Source organism: Centruroides sculpturatus, unplaced genomic scaffold (assembly GCF_000671375.1).
Source record: "Centruroides sculpturatus isolate CEXI.00-Female unplaced genomic scaffold, Cexi_2.0 scaffold659, whole genome shotgun sequence".
In the NCBI taxonomy this organism is placed as follows: domain Eukaryota; kingdom Metazoa; phylum Arthropoda; class Arachnida; order Scorpiones; family Buthidae; genus Centruroides; species Centruroides sculpturatus.
In genome coordinates this window covers 332,215-350,367 of record NW_019384850.1, presented here as the reverse complement: position 1 = coordinate 350,367, position 18,153 = coordinate 332,215, and the positions used below count along the sequence as shown (strand labels likewise).

At 29.1% G+C, this 18,153-nt stretch overlaps 1 protein-coding gene across 1 annotated transcript in view; it reads right to left on the bottom strand.

The window, feature by feature from the left end:
• Positions 1–18,153, bottom strand: part of LOC111630465 (AP-1 complex subunit gamma-1-like) — an 85,143-nt gene that overhangs the window by 8,890 nt on the left and 58,100 nt on the right. Inside the window, exons 9-16 of the mRNA XM_023374564.1 lie at positions 17,337–17,461; positions 13,933–14,073; positions 11,817–11,871; positions 11,533–11,748; positions 11,306–11,433; positions 8,310–8,414; positions 4,595–4,736; positions 4,073–4,214 (exon numbers count right to left, since the gene is read on the bottom strand). Of these exons, the coding sequence (XP_023230332.1) occupies positions 4,073–4,214; positions 4,595–4,736; positions 8,310–8,414; positions 11,306–11,433; positions 11,533–11,748; positions 11,817–11,871; positions 13,933–14,073; positions 17,337–17,461 (1,054 nt within the window). The remainder of the gene's footprint in view (positions 1–4,072; positions 4,215–4,594; positions 4,737–8,309; positions 8,415–11,305; positions 11,434–11,532; positions 11,749–11,816; positions 11,872–13,932; positions 14,074–17,336; positions 17,462–18,153) is intronic.

The following is an 18,153-nucleotide window of genomic DNA, read 5'->3' as shown; positions in this document are numbered from 1 at the left end:
GAAACAAAAGGCATAAAAACTGTTTAAAAGAAGTACAGGCCATGAAAAGACCAGGTTTACAGTAGTATTAACATGCATGACAGATGGAACAAAGTTAAAACTTATGGTCATTTTCAAGAGGAAAACTACTCCTAAAATAAAATTCCCTCTAGGCATTTTCATACATCTTCATGAAAAGGGGTGGATGGACGAGAATGGTGTAAAATTGTGGATGGAAAATGTGTGGCAGAGGCAACCAAGTGCTCTACAAAATCAACACAGTTTGTTGGTATGGGATATGTTTTGCAGTCACGTAACTGAGAACACTAAAAATTGCTTAGTACGAAACAATACTAAGATTGCTGTTATACCAGGTGGTTTAACTTTGATGCTACAACCTTTAGATGTCTCTCTGATTAAACTACTCAAAGATCACATGCATGAACAATGGAATAACTGGATGATGAGTGGTGAAGTCATATATGAAAGGTGTAGTTTTGCAGGCTGCGTCATTTGATGTGCTGTGTGATTTTGTAATCAAATCATGGGAAAAAGTAAAAGTAAAAACAGTGATCAAATCCTTCAAAAAGTGTGGGATTTCTAATGCTATGGATGGCACTGAGGACAATTTATTATGGGATACTGATGACAAAGTGGAAATCAACTCGCTAGATACAGAATGAGACCCATATGACGAGCTTCTCAACAACGAAAGTGAGGATGTACTTGAGGAGTTATTTGCCTTAGATGATGAATGTGAGAATTTTGCAGTATTTAAATACATTGGTGAGTGATTTGTTTTATTTTATAATGGTTTTAATTTATATAAATTTCAATCTAATTTTTTTTGTATCTGTCCTATAACACAACCCTGGATTATTGGAACCTTTTTTTATGATCAACTATCGTCTTTTTTGTGACTGTCTTAATATATTTCTGCCTGTTTCATATTTCATTACTTAAATTAATAATTTAAATAATTTCTTGATGATTAGATTATAAAAGTTTTTATCTTGTAATCAACATTCTGCTATTCTAGTTATTGACAAGACTATGTCTTGTTTATAAAATCATACTGCCAGTTTATGTTACCAGCTTAGAGGTATGAATGAGTACATGTCAAGAGTTGATATTTGGCAGAGTATTAGGTGCCCAAATCATGTGCGCACAAAAAAATCCAGACTTGTAGGTAGTCAGGACCAAGAACTGAGTCAAAATAAAATACAAAATGGTGACCCTCTTCTACAAACAGGCAAAACAGCCACTTCACCCCACCAAAGTCAGGTGGGGGAGAGTACCACCCACAGTCATTCTAAGAAGTAAACTCTGACCTTAGGATTTAACACATAGTTTCTTCTATGTTAAATAAAATTTGTAATCTAATTTTGTAAATTTGGGAGTGCATCAAATATGACGTTAAAACGGTTTTATGTCGTTACAAGTGGGCTTTTTTTAACATTATCTAGTATAGTAAAAATGTGGGACTGATAAAAATTTGACATTATATTAGGGTTGTCATTACATTCGATGATGTTATAATCGGGTTAAACTGTATATTGTTTGTGCAAAATAAAAAAATAATTTAGGACGATACAATAGCCATGATTATTTTTTTCACAAATGGGAAAGTTTCGTTACGCATCGACAAAAATGCAACCCAGGTCGACACACAATGGAGAGAAATTTTGAAATTACATAGGTTAATTTTACCGAAAATGCATCGTGGATGACTCGTGGTTGTGGCCAGCAAAGTTTGAATGATCATGCCCAAAAGCAGTGATACCAAAGAAGATTGGAGAATGAGAACGAGACCTGCCTTGATCGTCAAAGTGATTCCACATTATAAAATATTTATAAAGAATAGTCTTATTTCTAACTTAGAAAAAAAAAATAAATAAAAATTCTTCTTTTTAACTAAACAAAAAATCCAAATTGTCCTCTTATAGTATATAGATTGAAAAGACTAAAAAAAAAAAAAAAAAAATACAAACTGATGCGTAAGACTGTTAGTATTTGAAAACTTCATCAAGACTCTTTCATTAATAAATATGAATCAGTGTATTTTTTTTAATATAAGTAAAATTGAAAGAATTTAAATATCTAAAGGATTTAGGTGAGAAGGGCATCCAAACTTTCAAAATATTAGAGCTCTACTCAATATTTTGAGAAACAGCCCCTTCTTAACTGGAGGTCTATAAAAGACACTTTGATAATAGGGCTGTTTGGTTACTGGCTGAGATGGAAAACTTTTTATATTTTGATATAAAAAATGTAAGAAAGCACATAGAAATTTCTTTCTTAATGAATTACAGTAGTCTTATTATTTATTTGTTAATTTTTTGTGATTTTATGATTGACCATATTAACACAATATAATAACAAATTGTGTTAATGTAAGAACAATGATCTTTTGCCTAATACTGCATTCACACACAATCCATGACTCACTTTAATATTGATTTACTCACAGTCTTGATTGAAACTGTTGCCAGTTGAATGTCAAGCTGTTTGCACAGGCAGTCCACTTTAGAAGAACCCGACTATTATATGCGATAATAAAAGTGACATACGAGGTCTGTTCAAAAAGTATCGGACTTTTATTTTTCCGCATAAACCAATGATGCGCGGGAGGCCTCTTTTGGTGGGGTTGTGGAAGGGACACTCATGCACAGCTCTGAATTTTTTCCCACCTGCAGGAAGCGTCAGTCGTTGGCAGTCGGCCTATGAGTGAGGACATGTAGCGAGCACTCGTCAGATTCCACTAAGTTGGAAAATGATTGAACAACGTGAGCAGCGATATTACATCAAATTTTGCCAAAAACATTGGCAATACCCAAGCGTAAACCATTCGCAAGATTCAGCAGGCTTTCAGGAATGATCCTTGAGGCCAAAAAAAAAGCGTGGCAGGTCCGCAGCAATATCAAGGTCATGCTGACAGTTTTTTCGACTCTCATAGGGTGGTGTATTGTGAGAACGCACCACAAGGCCAAACCATCGCAAAGGAGTACTACCAGGAGGTCCTTTGTCATCTTTCTGATGCTGTGCGACGCAAACGACCGGATCTGTGGTCGATCAAAACTTGCCAGCTCCATCGTAATAATGCATCCGCCCATTCTGCGCATCTGATTTGGGCTTTCGTCGCCAAACACGACACTCCTGTGGTTCGTCATGCTCCGTATTCTCCCCACATGGCTCCGTGTGACTTTTGGCTATTTCCCAAGCTGAAAATGCCGCTAAAAGGAACCCGATTTTAGTCGAGAGAAGACATCGTGCGGAATGCGACGGACCAGCTGATGGCCATTCCAAAAGATGCGTTCCAGCAGTGTTTCCAGCAATGGCAGAACGCTGGGAGAAGTGTATACATTACCAAGGAGACTACTTTGAAGGGGATTAGGGTTTTGTACCTCAAAATCAATAAGTGTATTTTTGCTGACCAAAGGTCCAATACTTTTTGAACAGCCTTCGTAAATATGCAATAAGTCACAAACACCAACAAAAACAAAAAAAGGGTGTTTTGGTTACAAATAAATACTTTTTCTTGCCATATATCTAATAATAGCCAGAGCTCATTGTTTCTCCAAATATCTTTTTTTTTTTCTTTGTTGATGGTCTGACATGTTCTGCAGCCATCTTGTTTCCTCTCGTGCACATGGGATTGTGGGAACTCTCTTATAACTGGATCTAATTTCAGAAACTCTTGTGTCTATCGCAATTGAACCTCATTTCAGTTGAGATTGAAACAGTTGAGAAAAGTTGCACCACAGCACAGTCACCAATCTTATCACAATCTAGATTGAAATGCTCAGTGTGAATGAGGTACAAGCGTAGAATAAAGAATACCTAATAATTTTAACAAATTCTGAAAATTTTGAAAAATATTTAAATTCTTGTCTATTCTGATGATTTTGAAATGTTTTATTTCTACTTGTATACAATATTGGTTGCTTCATGAAATGATTTATTAATACAACTATTCATAAAGCAAACTAATAGTATTTATATTTATATGTTAGATTTATATTCAAAATCCTAATGAAAACTTTTTATTAAAATTTACTCATAGTAACTGTATTTATGTTTTTATATTAATTACTTTTTAATGAAGTGATGTCCACATCACCTAATAAATCTAATAGATCGTTTCCATTTCCGGGTCCAGAAACTAAATTTTTTGATATTTCTGTAGGTTTTATCTGAGATTCATTGGAACCACCAAGAAGATCTAAAAGTATAGTCTGAAAATAAATAAATTAGTATTTTATTAAACAGATTTATAAATTTTTAAATTTTATATATTACTTTCACTTCTCATAATGAGAATCTTATTAAAGTAAATCTGTATCTTACCGAAAAGCTATTTGATCAATAACATACAGTTTAATTTGAAATTATACTAGCTTGCTAGTCATCATCACTAATTTTTAAAACATAATTATGAGAAAAAAATATGATGATTATTTTCAAAACATAAAAATAAAATTTTTGTTTTGAAGACAGGAATGTAAGTTAAGTTATTTTTTTGATTTATTTATAGTGATTTTTGTAAATCAATTCTTATAAATTTAATTTTTTATTCTATACTTATATGATAAAATTAATTTTCATTCTGTCTTACCGAATCAGGAGTCTGTTGCTTTTCTGATAAAGGTTCAAGTTCAACGATACCATTTTTAAGTTCTTCTTCCGTAGCTTGACCATTCTGCAGCAAACTGCCATTCTTGCTTTCAATTTGGGGCATACGTTCCAGAAGGCTTGCCCTACATAAAAAGATTTTTCACTTTAAAAAATAAATTTCAGATACAAAATATAAATAAAATATTAAATATTTTAAAAAACTGTATCGATTCATTTTTTAAATAATGAAAAATAATTTATTAAAGTTAACATTAATAAAATTATAAAATCTCTACAGTTTTATTGTTTTATTAAATTTATTCTTGACTTATAAAATATCTTAAAAAAAATTTATTTAAATGAATGTAAAGTATTGAAGATTTAACAATTAATTCTGTAAGAAACATTTGATTCTATGAAAGTTTTGAATAAATTAAAAGTCAAGTAAACTGAGAGTGCCATTTATATAGAAAATATCAAACCTAAAACCTATTCCTATACTTCCCATATAAATGTTAGTCTTGATTTACATGATTTTGATTTACACGTAACTTTCATAAAACCAATCTACCATGTAAATCTTTCAAACATAAATCAGAAATGTATACAATTCTGTACATAATAGATTTAAAAAATTAATATAATCTAGCTTGATACTCATGCCAAGTAATGAATAGCAGGAAGAAAAGTTCATTGAGTATGGTTATTAATAGTTTTTTGATACCAAAAAAAAGAAAACTATTAATAACACTGTACTCAGTGAACTTTTCTTCCTGCTATTTTAAAAATTGTATATAAAGAGTATATTTTGTATAAATATATATATATTTTTATTACATACAATAGAACCTCATTAAGTCAAAGTTTAAGGGGTAAAAATATCCTGATTTTGAGTTAATGAGTTTAATACCTGATTTTCTTAAATTTTTCTGTGGCTGTAAATTTCCTGTTATCAAGCCATTTCTCAAAAATGTTTTCTTTATAAGATTACAAGATATTTCCAAGAATATCTTATTTCTTTTATAGAATATGTTCCTGCTGTTTATGTGCTGAAGTGGGTAAACTGCAAGACACTATATATATAGTTTCAGAAATTCATAAAATTAAAGTTTTTAATTTTTATGTTTAGTTCATACTTCAATCTAAATTAAATTTTGAAAATATAACCTTAGAAAAACTAGAATCAATACTTTTGGGCAAAAGTATTACAACAGTATTTTGTAATATTCAGATGAATTTATAATAAAACAATCAAACTTTAATCTATATGGATAAAACTGTAATGATCAATATATTTGGATGTTTGTTGCCATATTCTGGAAACCATCTGAACATATTTTAACTAAACTTAATATTATGTTGATTCAGAAGAAGATTCAAATATATAAGATCTCAAAATCTACTTTATATAAATTAAAAACTAATAGATTTCTATCTGTCTCTTTGTTTGCTAGATGGCAACACACATGAATCAGATGTCCATCAAGCAATTATATATAAGAAAGCTGTACTATTGAAGTACAGTATTATGTTTAGAGAACTAACATTAAAAACTGTGATTAGAAAGAAGTTGGAAAAAGTGACATCACTCTGCTAGATGGCATTAGATATATGCATGACAGATTTTTTGAAGCATTTTGTGTTGTGTTCAATATAGTTAGGCCTAATTATATTGGTTATAAGTTTTATTTATATCTATATGTAAAAAAGTCATACTGGAAGAACTAGCTGGGGCAAGCAAGTGGGATTGAAAATAGAATCTGCAAAAGATGAAAGTAATATTTAATGAATTTGTTATGAAAACGATTATGACAAACAGAACTGAGATTAAAGAAGTACAAAATTATATCTAACTGGGTCAAGAAATAACTATGGATAATAATATCATAAAATAAACAGAAGAATTAGGATTGGATGGAGTACATTTGGCAAAAATTGCATAATTCTAAAAAGCAGCATACAACTGTGTCTAAAGAAAAGTATTCAACCAATGTATTCTACTAGTATTTATCTATGGAGCAGAAACATGAAACTAACATGCAAAACAATACAGAGGCTACAGACAATACAAAGAAATATAGAAAGATGCATTCTGGGCATTATGAGAAGAGATAGAAAGTGCATCATCTGGATATGAAGTCAAACAAAGATATATATCATTGAGGATCAAGTATTCAAAATGGCAATGACTGGACACATTGCTAGAAGATAATACAACCAATGATCTATAAATATCCTAAACTGGTACCCATAAAGGATCAAATGCCAAAGACGGATCCAAGTATGATGTGATGAAGTAAGGAAAGAGGTTAGCATAAATTGGAAAACCAAAGCATTGAACAGAAAAAAATGGCAAAAATTAGAGGAGACTTTCATCCAGCAGTGGATTGACAGTGGTTGATGATGATGATATAAAAGTTAAAATATAAATGTTCATATGTATGTTAGGTAAAGCCTTCTATATTGTTTAACATATTTGCACCAAATTTGGCATGAATATTCTTCAATACCATAGAAAAAATACTGCGAGCGTCCCCACACCAACCACTCCTAAAACCCATTCCCTCTTAACTACAGTACAAGCAATTCTTTGTATTTTTGCAGTTTCATTATTGTAAACACTCAGATCAATAAATGTACAAGTTACTAAGACAATTGTTTTTTATCATCCTCTCTCACCCAAAGTTCACCAATCCCCCTCTTCAAAAGTCTGAGGAACACCAGGTACACACAACTAACATATTAATAAACATATTTGATTTATAAATGTTTTGATAATATATCTTTATATAAGTACATAAATAATAAAAATAAATAATATATAGATATCTATGAATTCTACTTGTTAAAGCTACCAAATATTTAATTTTCTTTAATTTTAAAATGTTTTCAGCTCTTTTTGAGCCATCTTCAATACAAACTACTTTATATTAGATTTTTTAAGGACAGCACAAGTTTAGAAAAATGTGTGATCAAAAGCAACACTAAAGGTCAAGTTATAAACTCCATAATGTAACCATATGGTCATACTGTATTCAGTAAGAAAGATTTGGATCCAAACTTATGGTAGGTTACAGCAAATTGACGAACTGCACATGTGCTAAGTCAGTTGCTATACAATCTGAAGTTGTGCCGGAAGCAACAAATTGGTTGAAATGTATTTTTTGACTAACAATGCTACTTCTGAACAATATAAAATTTTAAAATAAGAATTACTTTGCCATAAAAAAGAATAGAAAAATGATAAAATGAATAAATAATTATAGTGTTAGATCTGGCAACATCAGCCGATGATTTTGCACATTCTCATGATGGACTGCTTCATATGCCGTAAAAAAGTTTGTTCCTTAAAGGATAAGGAAACGGCCTTATGGTATTTTATAACTATTGCTATAGATCCACTGTAGCAAACATTTATGTATACGGATGCAGTTATGTTACAGAGTTTATAACTCAACCCTAAGATGCTAGCAGAACGAGTGCTAAATACAGACTGATGGAGCATCTGCACAATCCGGGACTTCCCCTCTCCTTGTCACTTGTTATGCAAAATGTTGCTCGTTAAGCAAGTCATTTTTTCTCAATCTGTTTTGCTTGTTATGCAAGGTGCTCGTTTAGTGAGGTTCCACTGTATATATATCATCAAGTTTTAGTAATAGAAATAAATAACTTTTAAATGTTTTTAAAATTAAATACATAAATCAAAAAAGAAAAACCTTAAATGATCATGCTTGGAGAAAAGTGTTGAAAATTCCACTGCCCTCTGTTGTAACTCCACATTCATGTGACCACCAAAAATATCAATTAATTTTTTAACTCTCCTAAAAGATAAATAAAAATCTTTTAAAAGTATACAAAATTATTAAAGTTTGTAATAAATTTTTAAATTATATAATTACAGCCTTATTATTCAAATTATGAACACACAAAATTTTAATCGTAGCAAGCTTAAATAAAACTAGAATACAATATTCAACCCAAACTTATTTTGTTATCCACTTAACTTTTTTAAATGTAAACCAATCAATCAGATATATAATATAAAAATTAACAATAATTTTGTAAAAATTTAGTAGAAAACATTATAGTTACTTGTTAATTCATTATTGTTTTATGAAAATTAAAACCTATTAAAATGAAGCATCTACTCTGATGAATATTTTGCTATATATATTTTATTCCATTACAGAGCAAACAAAAATTACTCATGTTCCAATTAAAATATGTTTCAATTTTTTAAAATATCTGTCACCTCCAAGACCAGAGTGGAGTTGGATTATTAGAATTGCCAAATTAATGGATATTTTCACATTCTTGCAGATATTGTTGTACATTTTATACCAGCATATGATGATGTATGCTTTCCATTTGTTTATATATGCTCTTTAATCAGTCTGAAGATAATACAATGTATGACTATACAATATTAAAATTAAGTAAAAATCCTACAAAAATGTTAACAACATATTATTGTACATAATAAAGATTTTCAATGAAATCATTATAAATATACAATAAATATATATAATCATATATAAATATATAATATAATTAAATAATATATTATTAACAAGTATAATAAATATATAAATAAATAAATATATAATAATCTGTGCATATAATAATTCTTTACCAGATACTATATACACAAAGCTACACATGCTCTGAGTACGAGAATTGTTTTTATATGTACAGTCCTTGCATGGCTTGTAGAAAAGAAAATTTATCAGTCATGCATGTTACTGAATACATAACATGTAACACGTGTACAAGCTCTATTAAAGCAATGTTTATTTACCACAATACAATGCAGACTATGTATAATTTACTGTAATCACACTGCACAGAAGTTTAAGGTCCTCCTAATTATTTTTTTTAGATAATAATAATAATTAGCTTCTTCTGGCACCCGCTAAAAAATAGCCAATAATCCAGTCACTTTTTTCAAAGGGTGCTGGACTAATAAACTTCTACTCTGATGTAAAGTTGACCCTGTCATAAGACTAAGGAATTTATTTTTGTGGATCAAATAATCAAAAATTTAGTGACTTGTGTGAATACAATATGTTTGAGCATTAGACAAAAAAATTGTATAGAAGAAAGAAAAAGAAGGAAGTTAATTTTCCTGGGAAAAGGGATTGATTCTCAGATGACACTTATAAACTTCAGTGACAGTTTAAGAATCCAATTAAAACAAAATTGATTGTCTGCCAACAAGAGCTTATGGGCAGTAGTGGGATCTTTGAGAAGTATGTTAAATGGAGAGACAAAAAAGAGAATTGCATCCAAGTCTTCAAACAAAAGAGTCATCTCTATTCTTGCTGCTTCCCATGAACTTACCCAGAGAGTTCAAGTGATCAAACAAGATGTGTTCTGTTTTCAATAATCAAACTTTTTTCAAGTCCTCTCATCATCTATCAAATAATCTCTACATTGCCTATATTCTCTTCTGTCTCAACTCATCCAGCCTGACTTCATCTATAATACAAGTATTTATTAACCTCCCATCCATATTTGAGCAGCTCATGTGCACATGTAGGCATGAATGCACAATCTCTCTCTCTCTCTCTTCAAGAACTATGCAGTTATGCACTTTTATATGTTATACACAGTGAGTAGGACATATGATATAAAGGAACTTCTTTAATGTAAATAATTTGTCTTAGAAAAGAAATCTGAAGTCTAGTCTCCTGTCTAGTCCTGTCTCTCTCTAATGGTCATACATTAGTCCATAAAAAAGGGGTTAAAATCCTACATGTGTTTCGAGTTTGTCAGTTTTCTCAAAGAATAAACTAACTGGTATCAGATATACTAATGTTTTATAATGATCATTAATCCAACTACAGTATAGCAATATACTTCACAATAAATATGCATTTTAGTTAATTGTAAAAAATTTATTGTAATTAATGATACACCAATCATGTAAATTAATGTATTTTTTTTATTCAGCAATTTTTGCAACTTCTTCAAATAAATGAATATGATCTATTTTACATAAGAAAACTGGTGAAAAATTTCCTCCTTCACAATAAATTAAAAATTATAGTTTGTAAGACATCCAATAATCCAGTCAATAATATTGTTATAGCTATAAATAAATCATTTTTTAATCTATTTATAGTCGTATCAATATCTTTTTGCTTTTATATCAGTTAGCAGAATTACAACAAATGATCTGTTAGTATGAGTTGAGCTCGTTAATATTATAAGAATTTTTAACTTTTAAAATTCTTTTAATACAATCTGAATAAAGTTATCATTGTAATAAACAACTAAATAAAAATAATGATTACAGAATCATTGCACACTATGAATTATCTGATGACACAATAAAATATGTCATAACATTAGCAAATGCACTTCATTTACAATAAATAGCATTAAGATTTGTTAGATAATTCAATATCTGAAATGTAAGTTTTACATATTTACATTACATGATTAATTTTATATTATTTATTTCACAGTATTCACTGATTCACAAAACTTTTCTGATAATTATACTGTATATTCTATCATTTTTCATTAGTTGGTGATGTTTAGAATAATTTAAAGATCTCATCATTTTATAGATTATCAAAACTTAAAGCCTAATCATAGTTTTCTTCAGAAACATTGGAATAAGTAAATTATAATTAGTGATAATGATTTGTTACTATTGACTAATAATTACTAGAAGATTCAAAATTAAATTTTATACAAGACTTACGGAGCACAAGATGAATATCGAACACTGAGTTTCATCAAAGATGTAATAGCATACTCCCTTGTTACTAGTGTCATATGAATATTTGTTAGAAGTTTTTCATATAAATCAATAACTTGATCATCTGTAACCTATAGAAAAAAAATAATTACTTCAAAATTTTGGATTACTTTTTAATACTTACGTTTTATATATGTGTATATAAGTGTGTGCAATAATCTATTACATACATTTAAACTTTCTAAATCTGGCCCATCAGTAGAATTCAAAAGATCGCCATATTCTCCAAGACACCAAGTAGTCACTTGTATTAAAGGTTGATTATTATCCAAATCTCCTGATATGTTTTTCCATAACTGTTGGGTTGTATATGCATGTAAACTACTTGTTTCGGATATAAGTTGTATAAAATTTCCAACCACATCATCTCGAACATAATTCCCTGTCTAAAAACCATATTTTAATTTTCTAATCTGAAGCAAACTTATAAAAATTTTACGTTAAAATTACTTACAGTTACTAATACTTTAATCATGGTGTCTATATGCCACTGTTTGTTAGGTGCATATCTAAATAAAGTAAAATATTCTCATAAATAAAGTGAAATCAAAATGTATTGGGATATAATAACTAAAAATAATATATGTATAATTATAATATATGAAATTATCATCATCATCAATAACAGTATACAAGATGATATTAATATAAAACAAAATTATTTTTTATTTTAATAAATCTACAAATATTATCTGAAAATTAATCATATAATATCTTAATAATAACAACTAAAAAAGCGTTATTTATTTACATATACTGTATTTTTATGAACAAAATATTCAAATTTCTAATAAATATACATATATATATATATATATTTATTAGAAAACACAGACACACACGTTCAGAAATATTAAATTTCAAAACTAACTAATTCAGTTTTTGTTCAGTTAAATATTTAAAATTTTAAATACTATGTAATCATAATTATGCTTTTCTCATAATAAATTACAAAATTCTGACAGAAATTTTTAAATGTTATGATTCTATTTAAAAGATTTATGATATTTAATAAAGAAATTAACTTTTAGGAAGTTGAAACAGAGTTCAGACTTTTCTCTTAAATTATCACTAGTATTTTTGATAGGCAATCTAAGATTTATAATGTTTTGATTGTTTATATATGTATATTTATAAACAACATTTTCTTTTTAAGAAAAAGAACAGTTCATACATATTTATTATAATTTATTAACGATTATTAACAGAAGAATTCTATAAAATAAAAAATAAAAATACTTCTTTAAATACAGATTTACTGGAAGATTACTAGATCAATTTTATGAAGTTTATTTTATGAAAAATTAAATTTTACTAGCATTAAAAATAAAATGCTATAATAAATCAAGAAATTTAACATTTTAAAAATTAAAATTAATATGTAATAAAACTATAAATAATATAACTAAATAAAGTCCATTTGATAACCAGATGGCCAAGGAAGTTAATGCAGCCTACTGCTCTGGAAACCTTAAATCAAATCTGCATGGGCAATCCTAGGAATGTTCCATGTTCGCAATAAGATGGATCCCCATCTCTCACCATCTCCACATAGGCCTAACCAAATCCATGACAGGTGCAATTAAAAAGGCCATCTTAGTACCACAAAAAAGAAAGTACAATTAAAAAGTCCATTAAAAAATTTCAACTAAACATATTTGCTTTAACACAAAATTAAAAATGCTACAATTTATTAATTAAACTGTAAAATTATTGAAACAGATAAAATATTCTGTCCAATTAATGGACAACAATATTCTGATGGAACTCATCATGGCTGACATTAATTTTTATTTAAAACCAAAAAGCTGATAATGCTATAATCTATTAAAAATTCAGTGAATTAATTACCATATTTACTCAAATATAAGACGATCTTGCATATAGGACAAGGTGTGACTTTAAAGATCAAAATAAAGAAAATTAGATTTATTATTACAATTCTAATTTTATTTCATTTAATAACAAATAAAATATCAAATGCATGTAAATGCTGACATTGCCCTGCAAAAATTACTGGCATTTTAAACTTCAAGGAAAAATCTTGTAAAATCAACATAATTTGTTCATGTAAAGCAGGACAATCACAAACCTTTTTTGCCAATACTTAACAGTTGAATTCACTCTTCGTCGATTACACTTATGAGTTTCTCCAAATTTCTAAAAAATTATCTGTTTTCAGGTGGGAATGAATTAAAACTTATATCGGGCTCCCATGTAATTTTGGAATTCAATTAAAAAGCTTTGCTTTTCCTATTGCAATTCATCTTTACTCCTGACAATACACAAGAACAATTCAAATGACTGAGATAAAATACTTTTGTTTTTAAACACCAGATGGTGAGAATCCAGTAAAATACGCAAATACATAGTTTACAAAAATTATACAAAAACGAAAAGAATCTTTCGCTCGCACATATAGGATGACGTAGATTTTTGAGCAGTGAAAAATGGATATAAACCTTATTTTATATGCAAGTAAATATGGTATTTTTAAACAAACCTTTAATTAATATTATGATATTGTGTATTTGTATGCAGTAATAATAAATAATTTTATCAAAACTTACAATTCAGCAGCAATAAAAAGATTAGAGGAACACTGTGACTTGAACTCTGGATCAGCCTTTTCAAGAAAGACCAAAAGCTCTTTTGTTGTACTCTGAATATTATTAGTATTAATAAGAGCAAAACAAAGTTCCATTGCACGCCTAAAATGACAAAACAAATTTTATTGCAAACTCAATATATTTTTACACATTATATAATTAAACTTGAAGGATGTTCAAAATGTAAAATATTTTCCCTTATATATAAACTATTTACTATGTGTAGCAAAAATATGCTACTTGTGATCTAATTTCTTAAATCAGTTTTAAGCAATAAATTTAATATTATGATAGAAAATATAGTGTAACTCATTTACAAAATTTATATATTATATCTCTCCTGTATCAATTAATAATACAAATAAAATTATATAAAAATAATTTAATATATATATTCACAATATTTGATTATATAATTGATTAACAGAACTAACAAAATTTAGTGGATGTATGAATATATATCAATTAGCATTTGTATAATTTATAAATAATCTTTTATATTTGATACAATACTTATATTTGATCACAACAGGGCAAAAATTACAAATAATAAATAATGCACACAATTATATGTAACTTAAATGAAACTAATACATTATTTTCAACAAATATACATGTCATACAAACAAAAAGAAATCTTAATTCAACAAGAAATCTTAATTCAACACAGACAAATATTTCATTAAATTGAATCTTCAATCATACCAATACAATACAATATTAAAATAATTCTAGAACTAAATTACGAAATTACAGAAATATTAATTTATCAAATGTATTCTCAGAAAATTTTTTAAATTTTTATTTTGATCATTAGTTAGTAAGTCAAAAGATAAGACTAATATCTTAATATTAATATTTGGGCTAAGGATTTATAATTTTAATCATGTTTTCTCAATTCTAACAACACATTTCATTTATTATAATAAAATATGTTTCTAAAAGAAGTATATACACAAAAGTTCTAAATACATTAATTTCATGGAAGAATTTTCAACTTTCATCACTTAAGAATATAATGAAAAATATACAGAATATGTTTCTTTCTAACAAATGTGGTAAATATAATTTATTTCAATTATGTATAATATGATTGTAATATGATTTTAATAAACCTTTTTGGTATTTTAAGCCTTTCAAGTTTTTAATTTCTTCTTGAAATTTTAAAATTATTACAGGGGGTATTAAAAAATTAAAAAATTCAATACAGGGGGTGCAAAAGTAGGTATACAGTTGTTATTATGGAAAAAAGATACAGGAAGAAAATAGAGAAAAAAACATTTATTTTTATGTACAAATTAAATCACAAATAAGGAATATGAACTAATAAAAAATAAAATAATAATGAACACCAAATATTTGTATTTCTCAGATTCTCAACTGTATACCTACTTTTGCAACCTCCATATATTAATTTCTTGATATTCATTACAGTATTATATTGCAAATAATATAAAATTTTATTTAAAATCTATATTTAAAAATATAAAAATAGTCTAGTTAACTATTCTTTTATGGCCAATCTTAGTTTTATAAGTTGAGCTTAAAGTACATAAATTAATCTCTTGTAGGCAAGATTTTAAGTACCAAAGTTTTAGAATAATTCAGATGCAAATTAAACAAATATTTGCTACTGTTGCCCAAGGATATAGATTATAATTACAGTAGAGCCTCGAAAACTCGGCCTAATGTGGACCGAAGGGTGGCCGAGTTTGTGAAAATGCCGGGTTATCGGGAATGGCGTTAAAAAAATAAGTATGAGTGTGGAGTCCTCAGAAAATACTGTACTATATGTATGTATTGTTTGCTTGAGAATACAACAAAGAATAAACTGCCCAAATATCCTTAAACAAAGGAAAAGTACATCTTTTATGAAGGCATAGAGCCTTTACTATATGAAAATGAAAATGAATGAATACACTGTACAGTAATTTACGTGATAAGATAGACCTGAGAAAAATACTTTATGAGGCATAAAGCTGTCTATATCATGAAAAGTAATTAACTAAGGATTTTTTGCCCTGCCAGGGTGTGGCCGAGTTATCCGGAGTGCCGGGTTATCGAGTGCCGAGCTTTCGAGGCTCTACTGTATTAATCTTTTCAGAAATAAAAGATACTACCTGATACTGAAATATTCAATATTCAAATATTCACATTTTAATATAACTAAAGCAGTAAAGTAATATATATGAGGGCAGGCTGAAAAGTAATGCACACATGCTTGTAGAACACGAACAAAAACAAATAGCAAGATCAGGCAAAAAGTACATTAAAGTACAATTCTTAAGCTTCAAAATCATATATTTATTTTTCAACATAGCCTTAATGATGACTANTGCTTGTAGAACACGAACAAAAACAAATAGCAAGATCAGGCAAAAAGTACATTAAAGTACAATTCTTAAGCTTCAAAATCATATATTTATTTTTCAACATAGCCTTAATGATGACTAATACATTTCTCCCAACATGTAACAAGTTTTTTCATTCCGTCACTGAAAAATTCTTCTGACTTTTCTCGAATCCAGGACTTGACAGCTGCCTTCACCTCATTGTCTGAGGTGTAATGATTATCCTTGAGGTCTCTCTTAAGTAGAGGAAACAAATAAAAATCACAAGGCGCAAGATTGGGGGAATAAGGAGGGTGTAGAATAGGTTCAAACTTCAGGTTTTGCAGAGCCTCTCCAGTTGCGCGCGAGGTGTGTGGACAAGCGTTGTCATGTTGCAAGATTATTGGTGCCAGGCTGCCTCTAACATGACAAACTCAATGTCAGAGGTGTTTTAAAATCTGTAGGTACTGAGAAGAATTAAACATTGCAACAAGGTGCAACGGTAATTGTCTGTGGCAGTGATCGGACTTCCGCTGCATGTTTCATCAACAATTATGGCTTATCCAGGCTCACAACCATGAAATTTTATTATCCATCAATTTACAATAGACCTATCAACAGCATTGTCACCATAAACAGCCTTTAAACGTAAGTTTTTCAGCAGTTAAAAATTTGATAACAGCACGCTGTTTAACTCACGTTGACATAGCACCAGAACATGTCTTCATATTTCCGCTTCTCAAAATATACTGAATGAACACAACAACCTCAAACTGCGCATGCACATAGAGAGGGAATGTTACTTCCATATGCCACCTGGCACGCTTCTGAAAATCATTTCGTTTGTGCTCTACAAGCATGCGTGCATTACTTTTCAGCCTGCCTTCATACTAATTGAATATTGCATGCTTTAAGTCCAACAGTAAAACAAACTACAAATTTTTTTCTACTTTATCAATTAAATTATAAATAATAAAACTTATTTTCTTGTTTAAACTAACATATTACATTTTGAACATCCCTTGTACTACTTACTTTTGAACAGATATATCGGGATCCTTCAAACAATCAATTATTGTTGTGCGATGTCTTTGAACAGCATTATAATCAGCTTGAACAGTTCTTAATAAAGTATTTAAAGCCACGTACCTGAGAAAAAACTATAATTAATATTTTAAATTTCTTGTACTTAGCATAAACAGTCAATACTTCAAATATATTTAATTTATTTATTTATTTAGCGTATGGCTACACATCTAATTGTTAACAAGAACAGAAAGCAGAAAAAGTAAGAACACAAATCATAAATGTAAATCTAAGTTAGAAATATAGTTTAAAGCACTTTCAGTCATAATCAAGAAGTCACTCAGTTGTCCCGAAAAAGATCTTACTGGACAATCTTCCAAGATATGATGTATAGTCTGTCTTTCAGCACCACAGTCACACTGTGGGGATGCAACTTTTCCCCACCTAAAAAGACTGTCCCTGCACAACCCATGTTTGGTCCGAATCCTATTTAACACACTCCAAAGATTTCTGGATAACTCAAATCCAGGTGGTCGCTTTGTGATACAAGGAAGTTGTCGACTGTCCACCGGAGAGACATCAGCCCAGAGCCTTTTCCAAGATTCAGTGAGGTTGAAATTATTGGAATGCAGGGATTTAGCTCTTATAAGAGGAGGGTGTCTTGATTTAAGTCGATTTATGTTGAGGTCATCAATATCCTGATGGATCGGAAGTTGTGGATTAGACAATATTTTCCTATATTCCCTGAGCAAAGTGCTGTCCCTTCGGAGTGCAGATGGAGGGATATGGCTCAAAATAGGTAACCAGTGAATAGGAGTTGATTTAA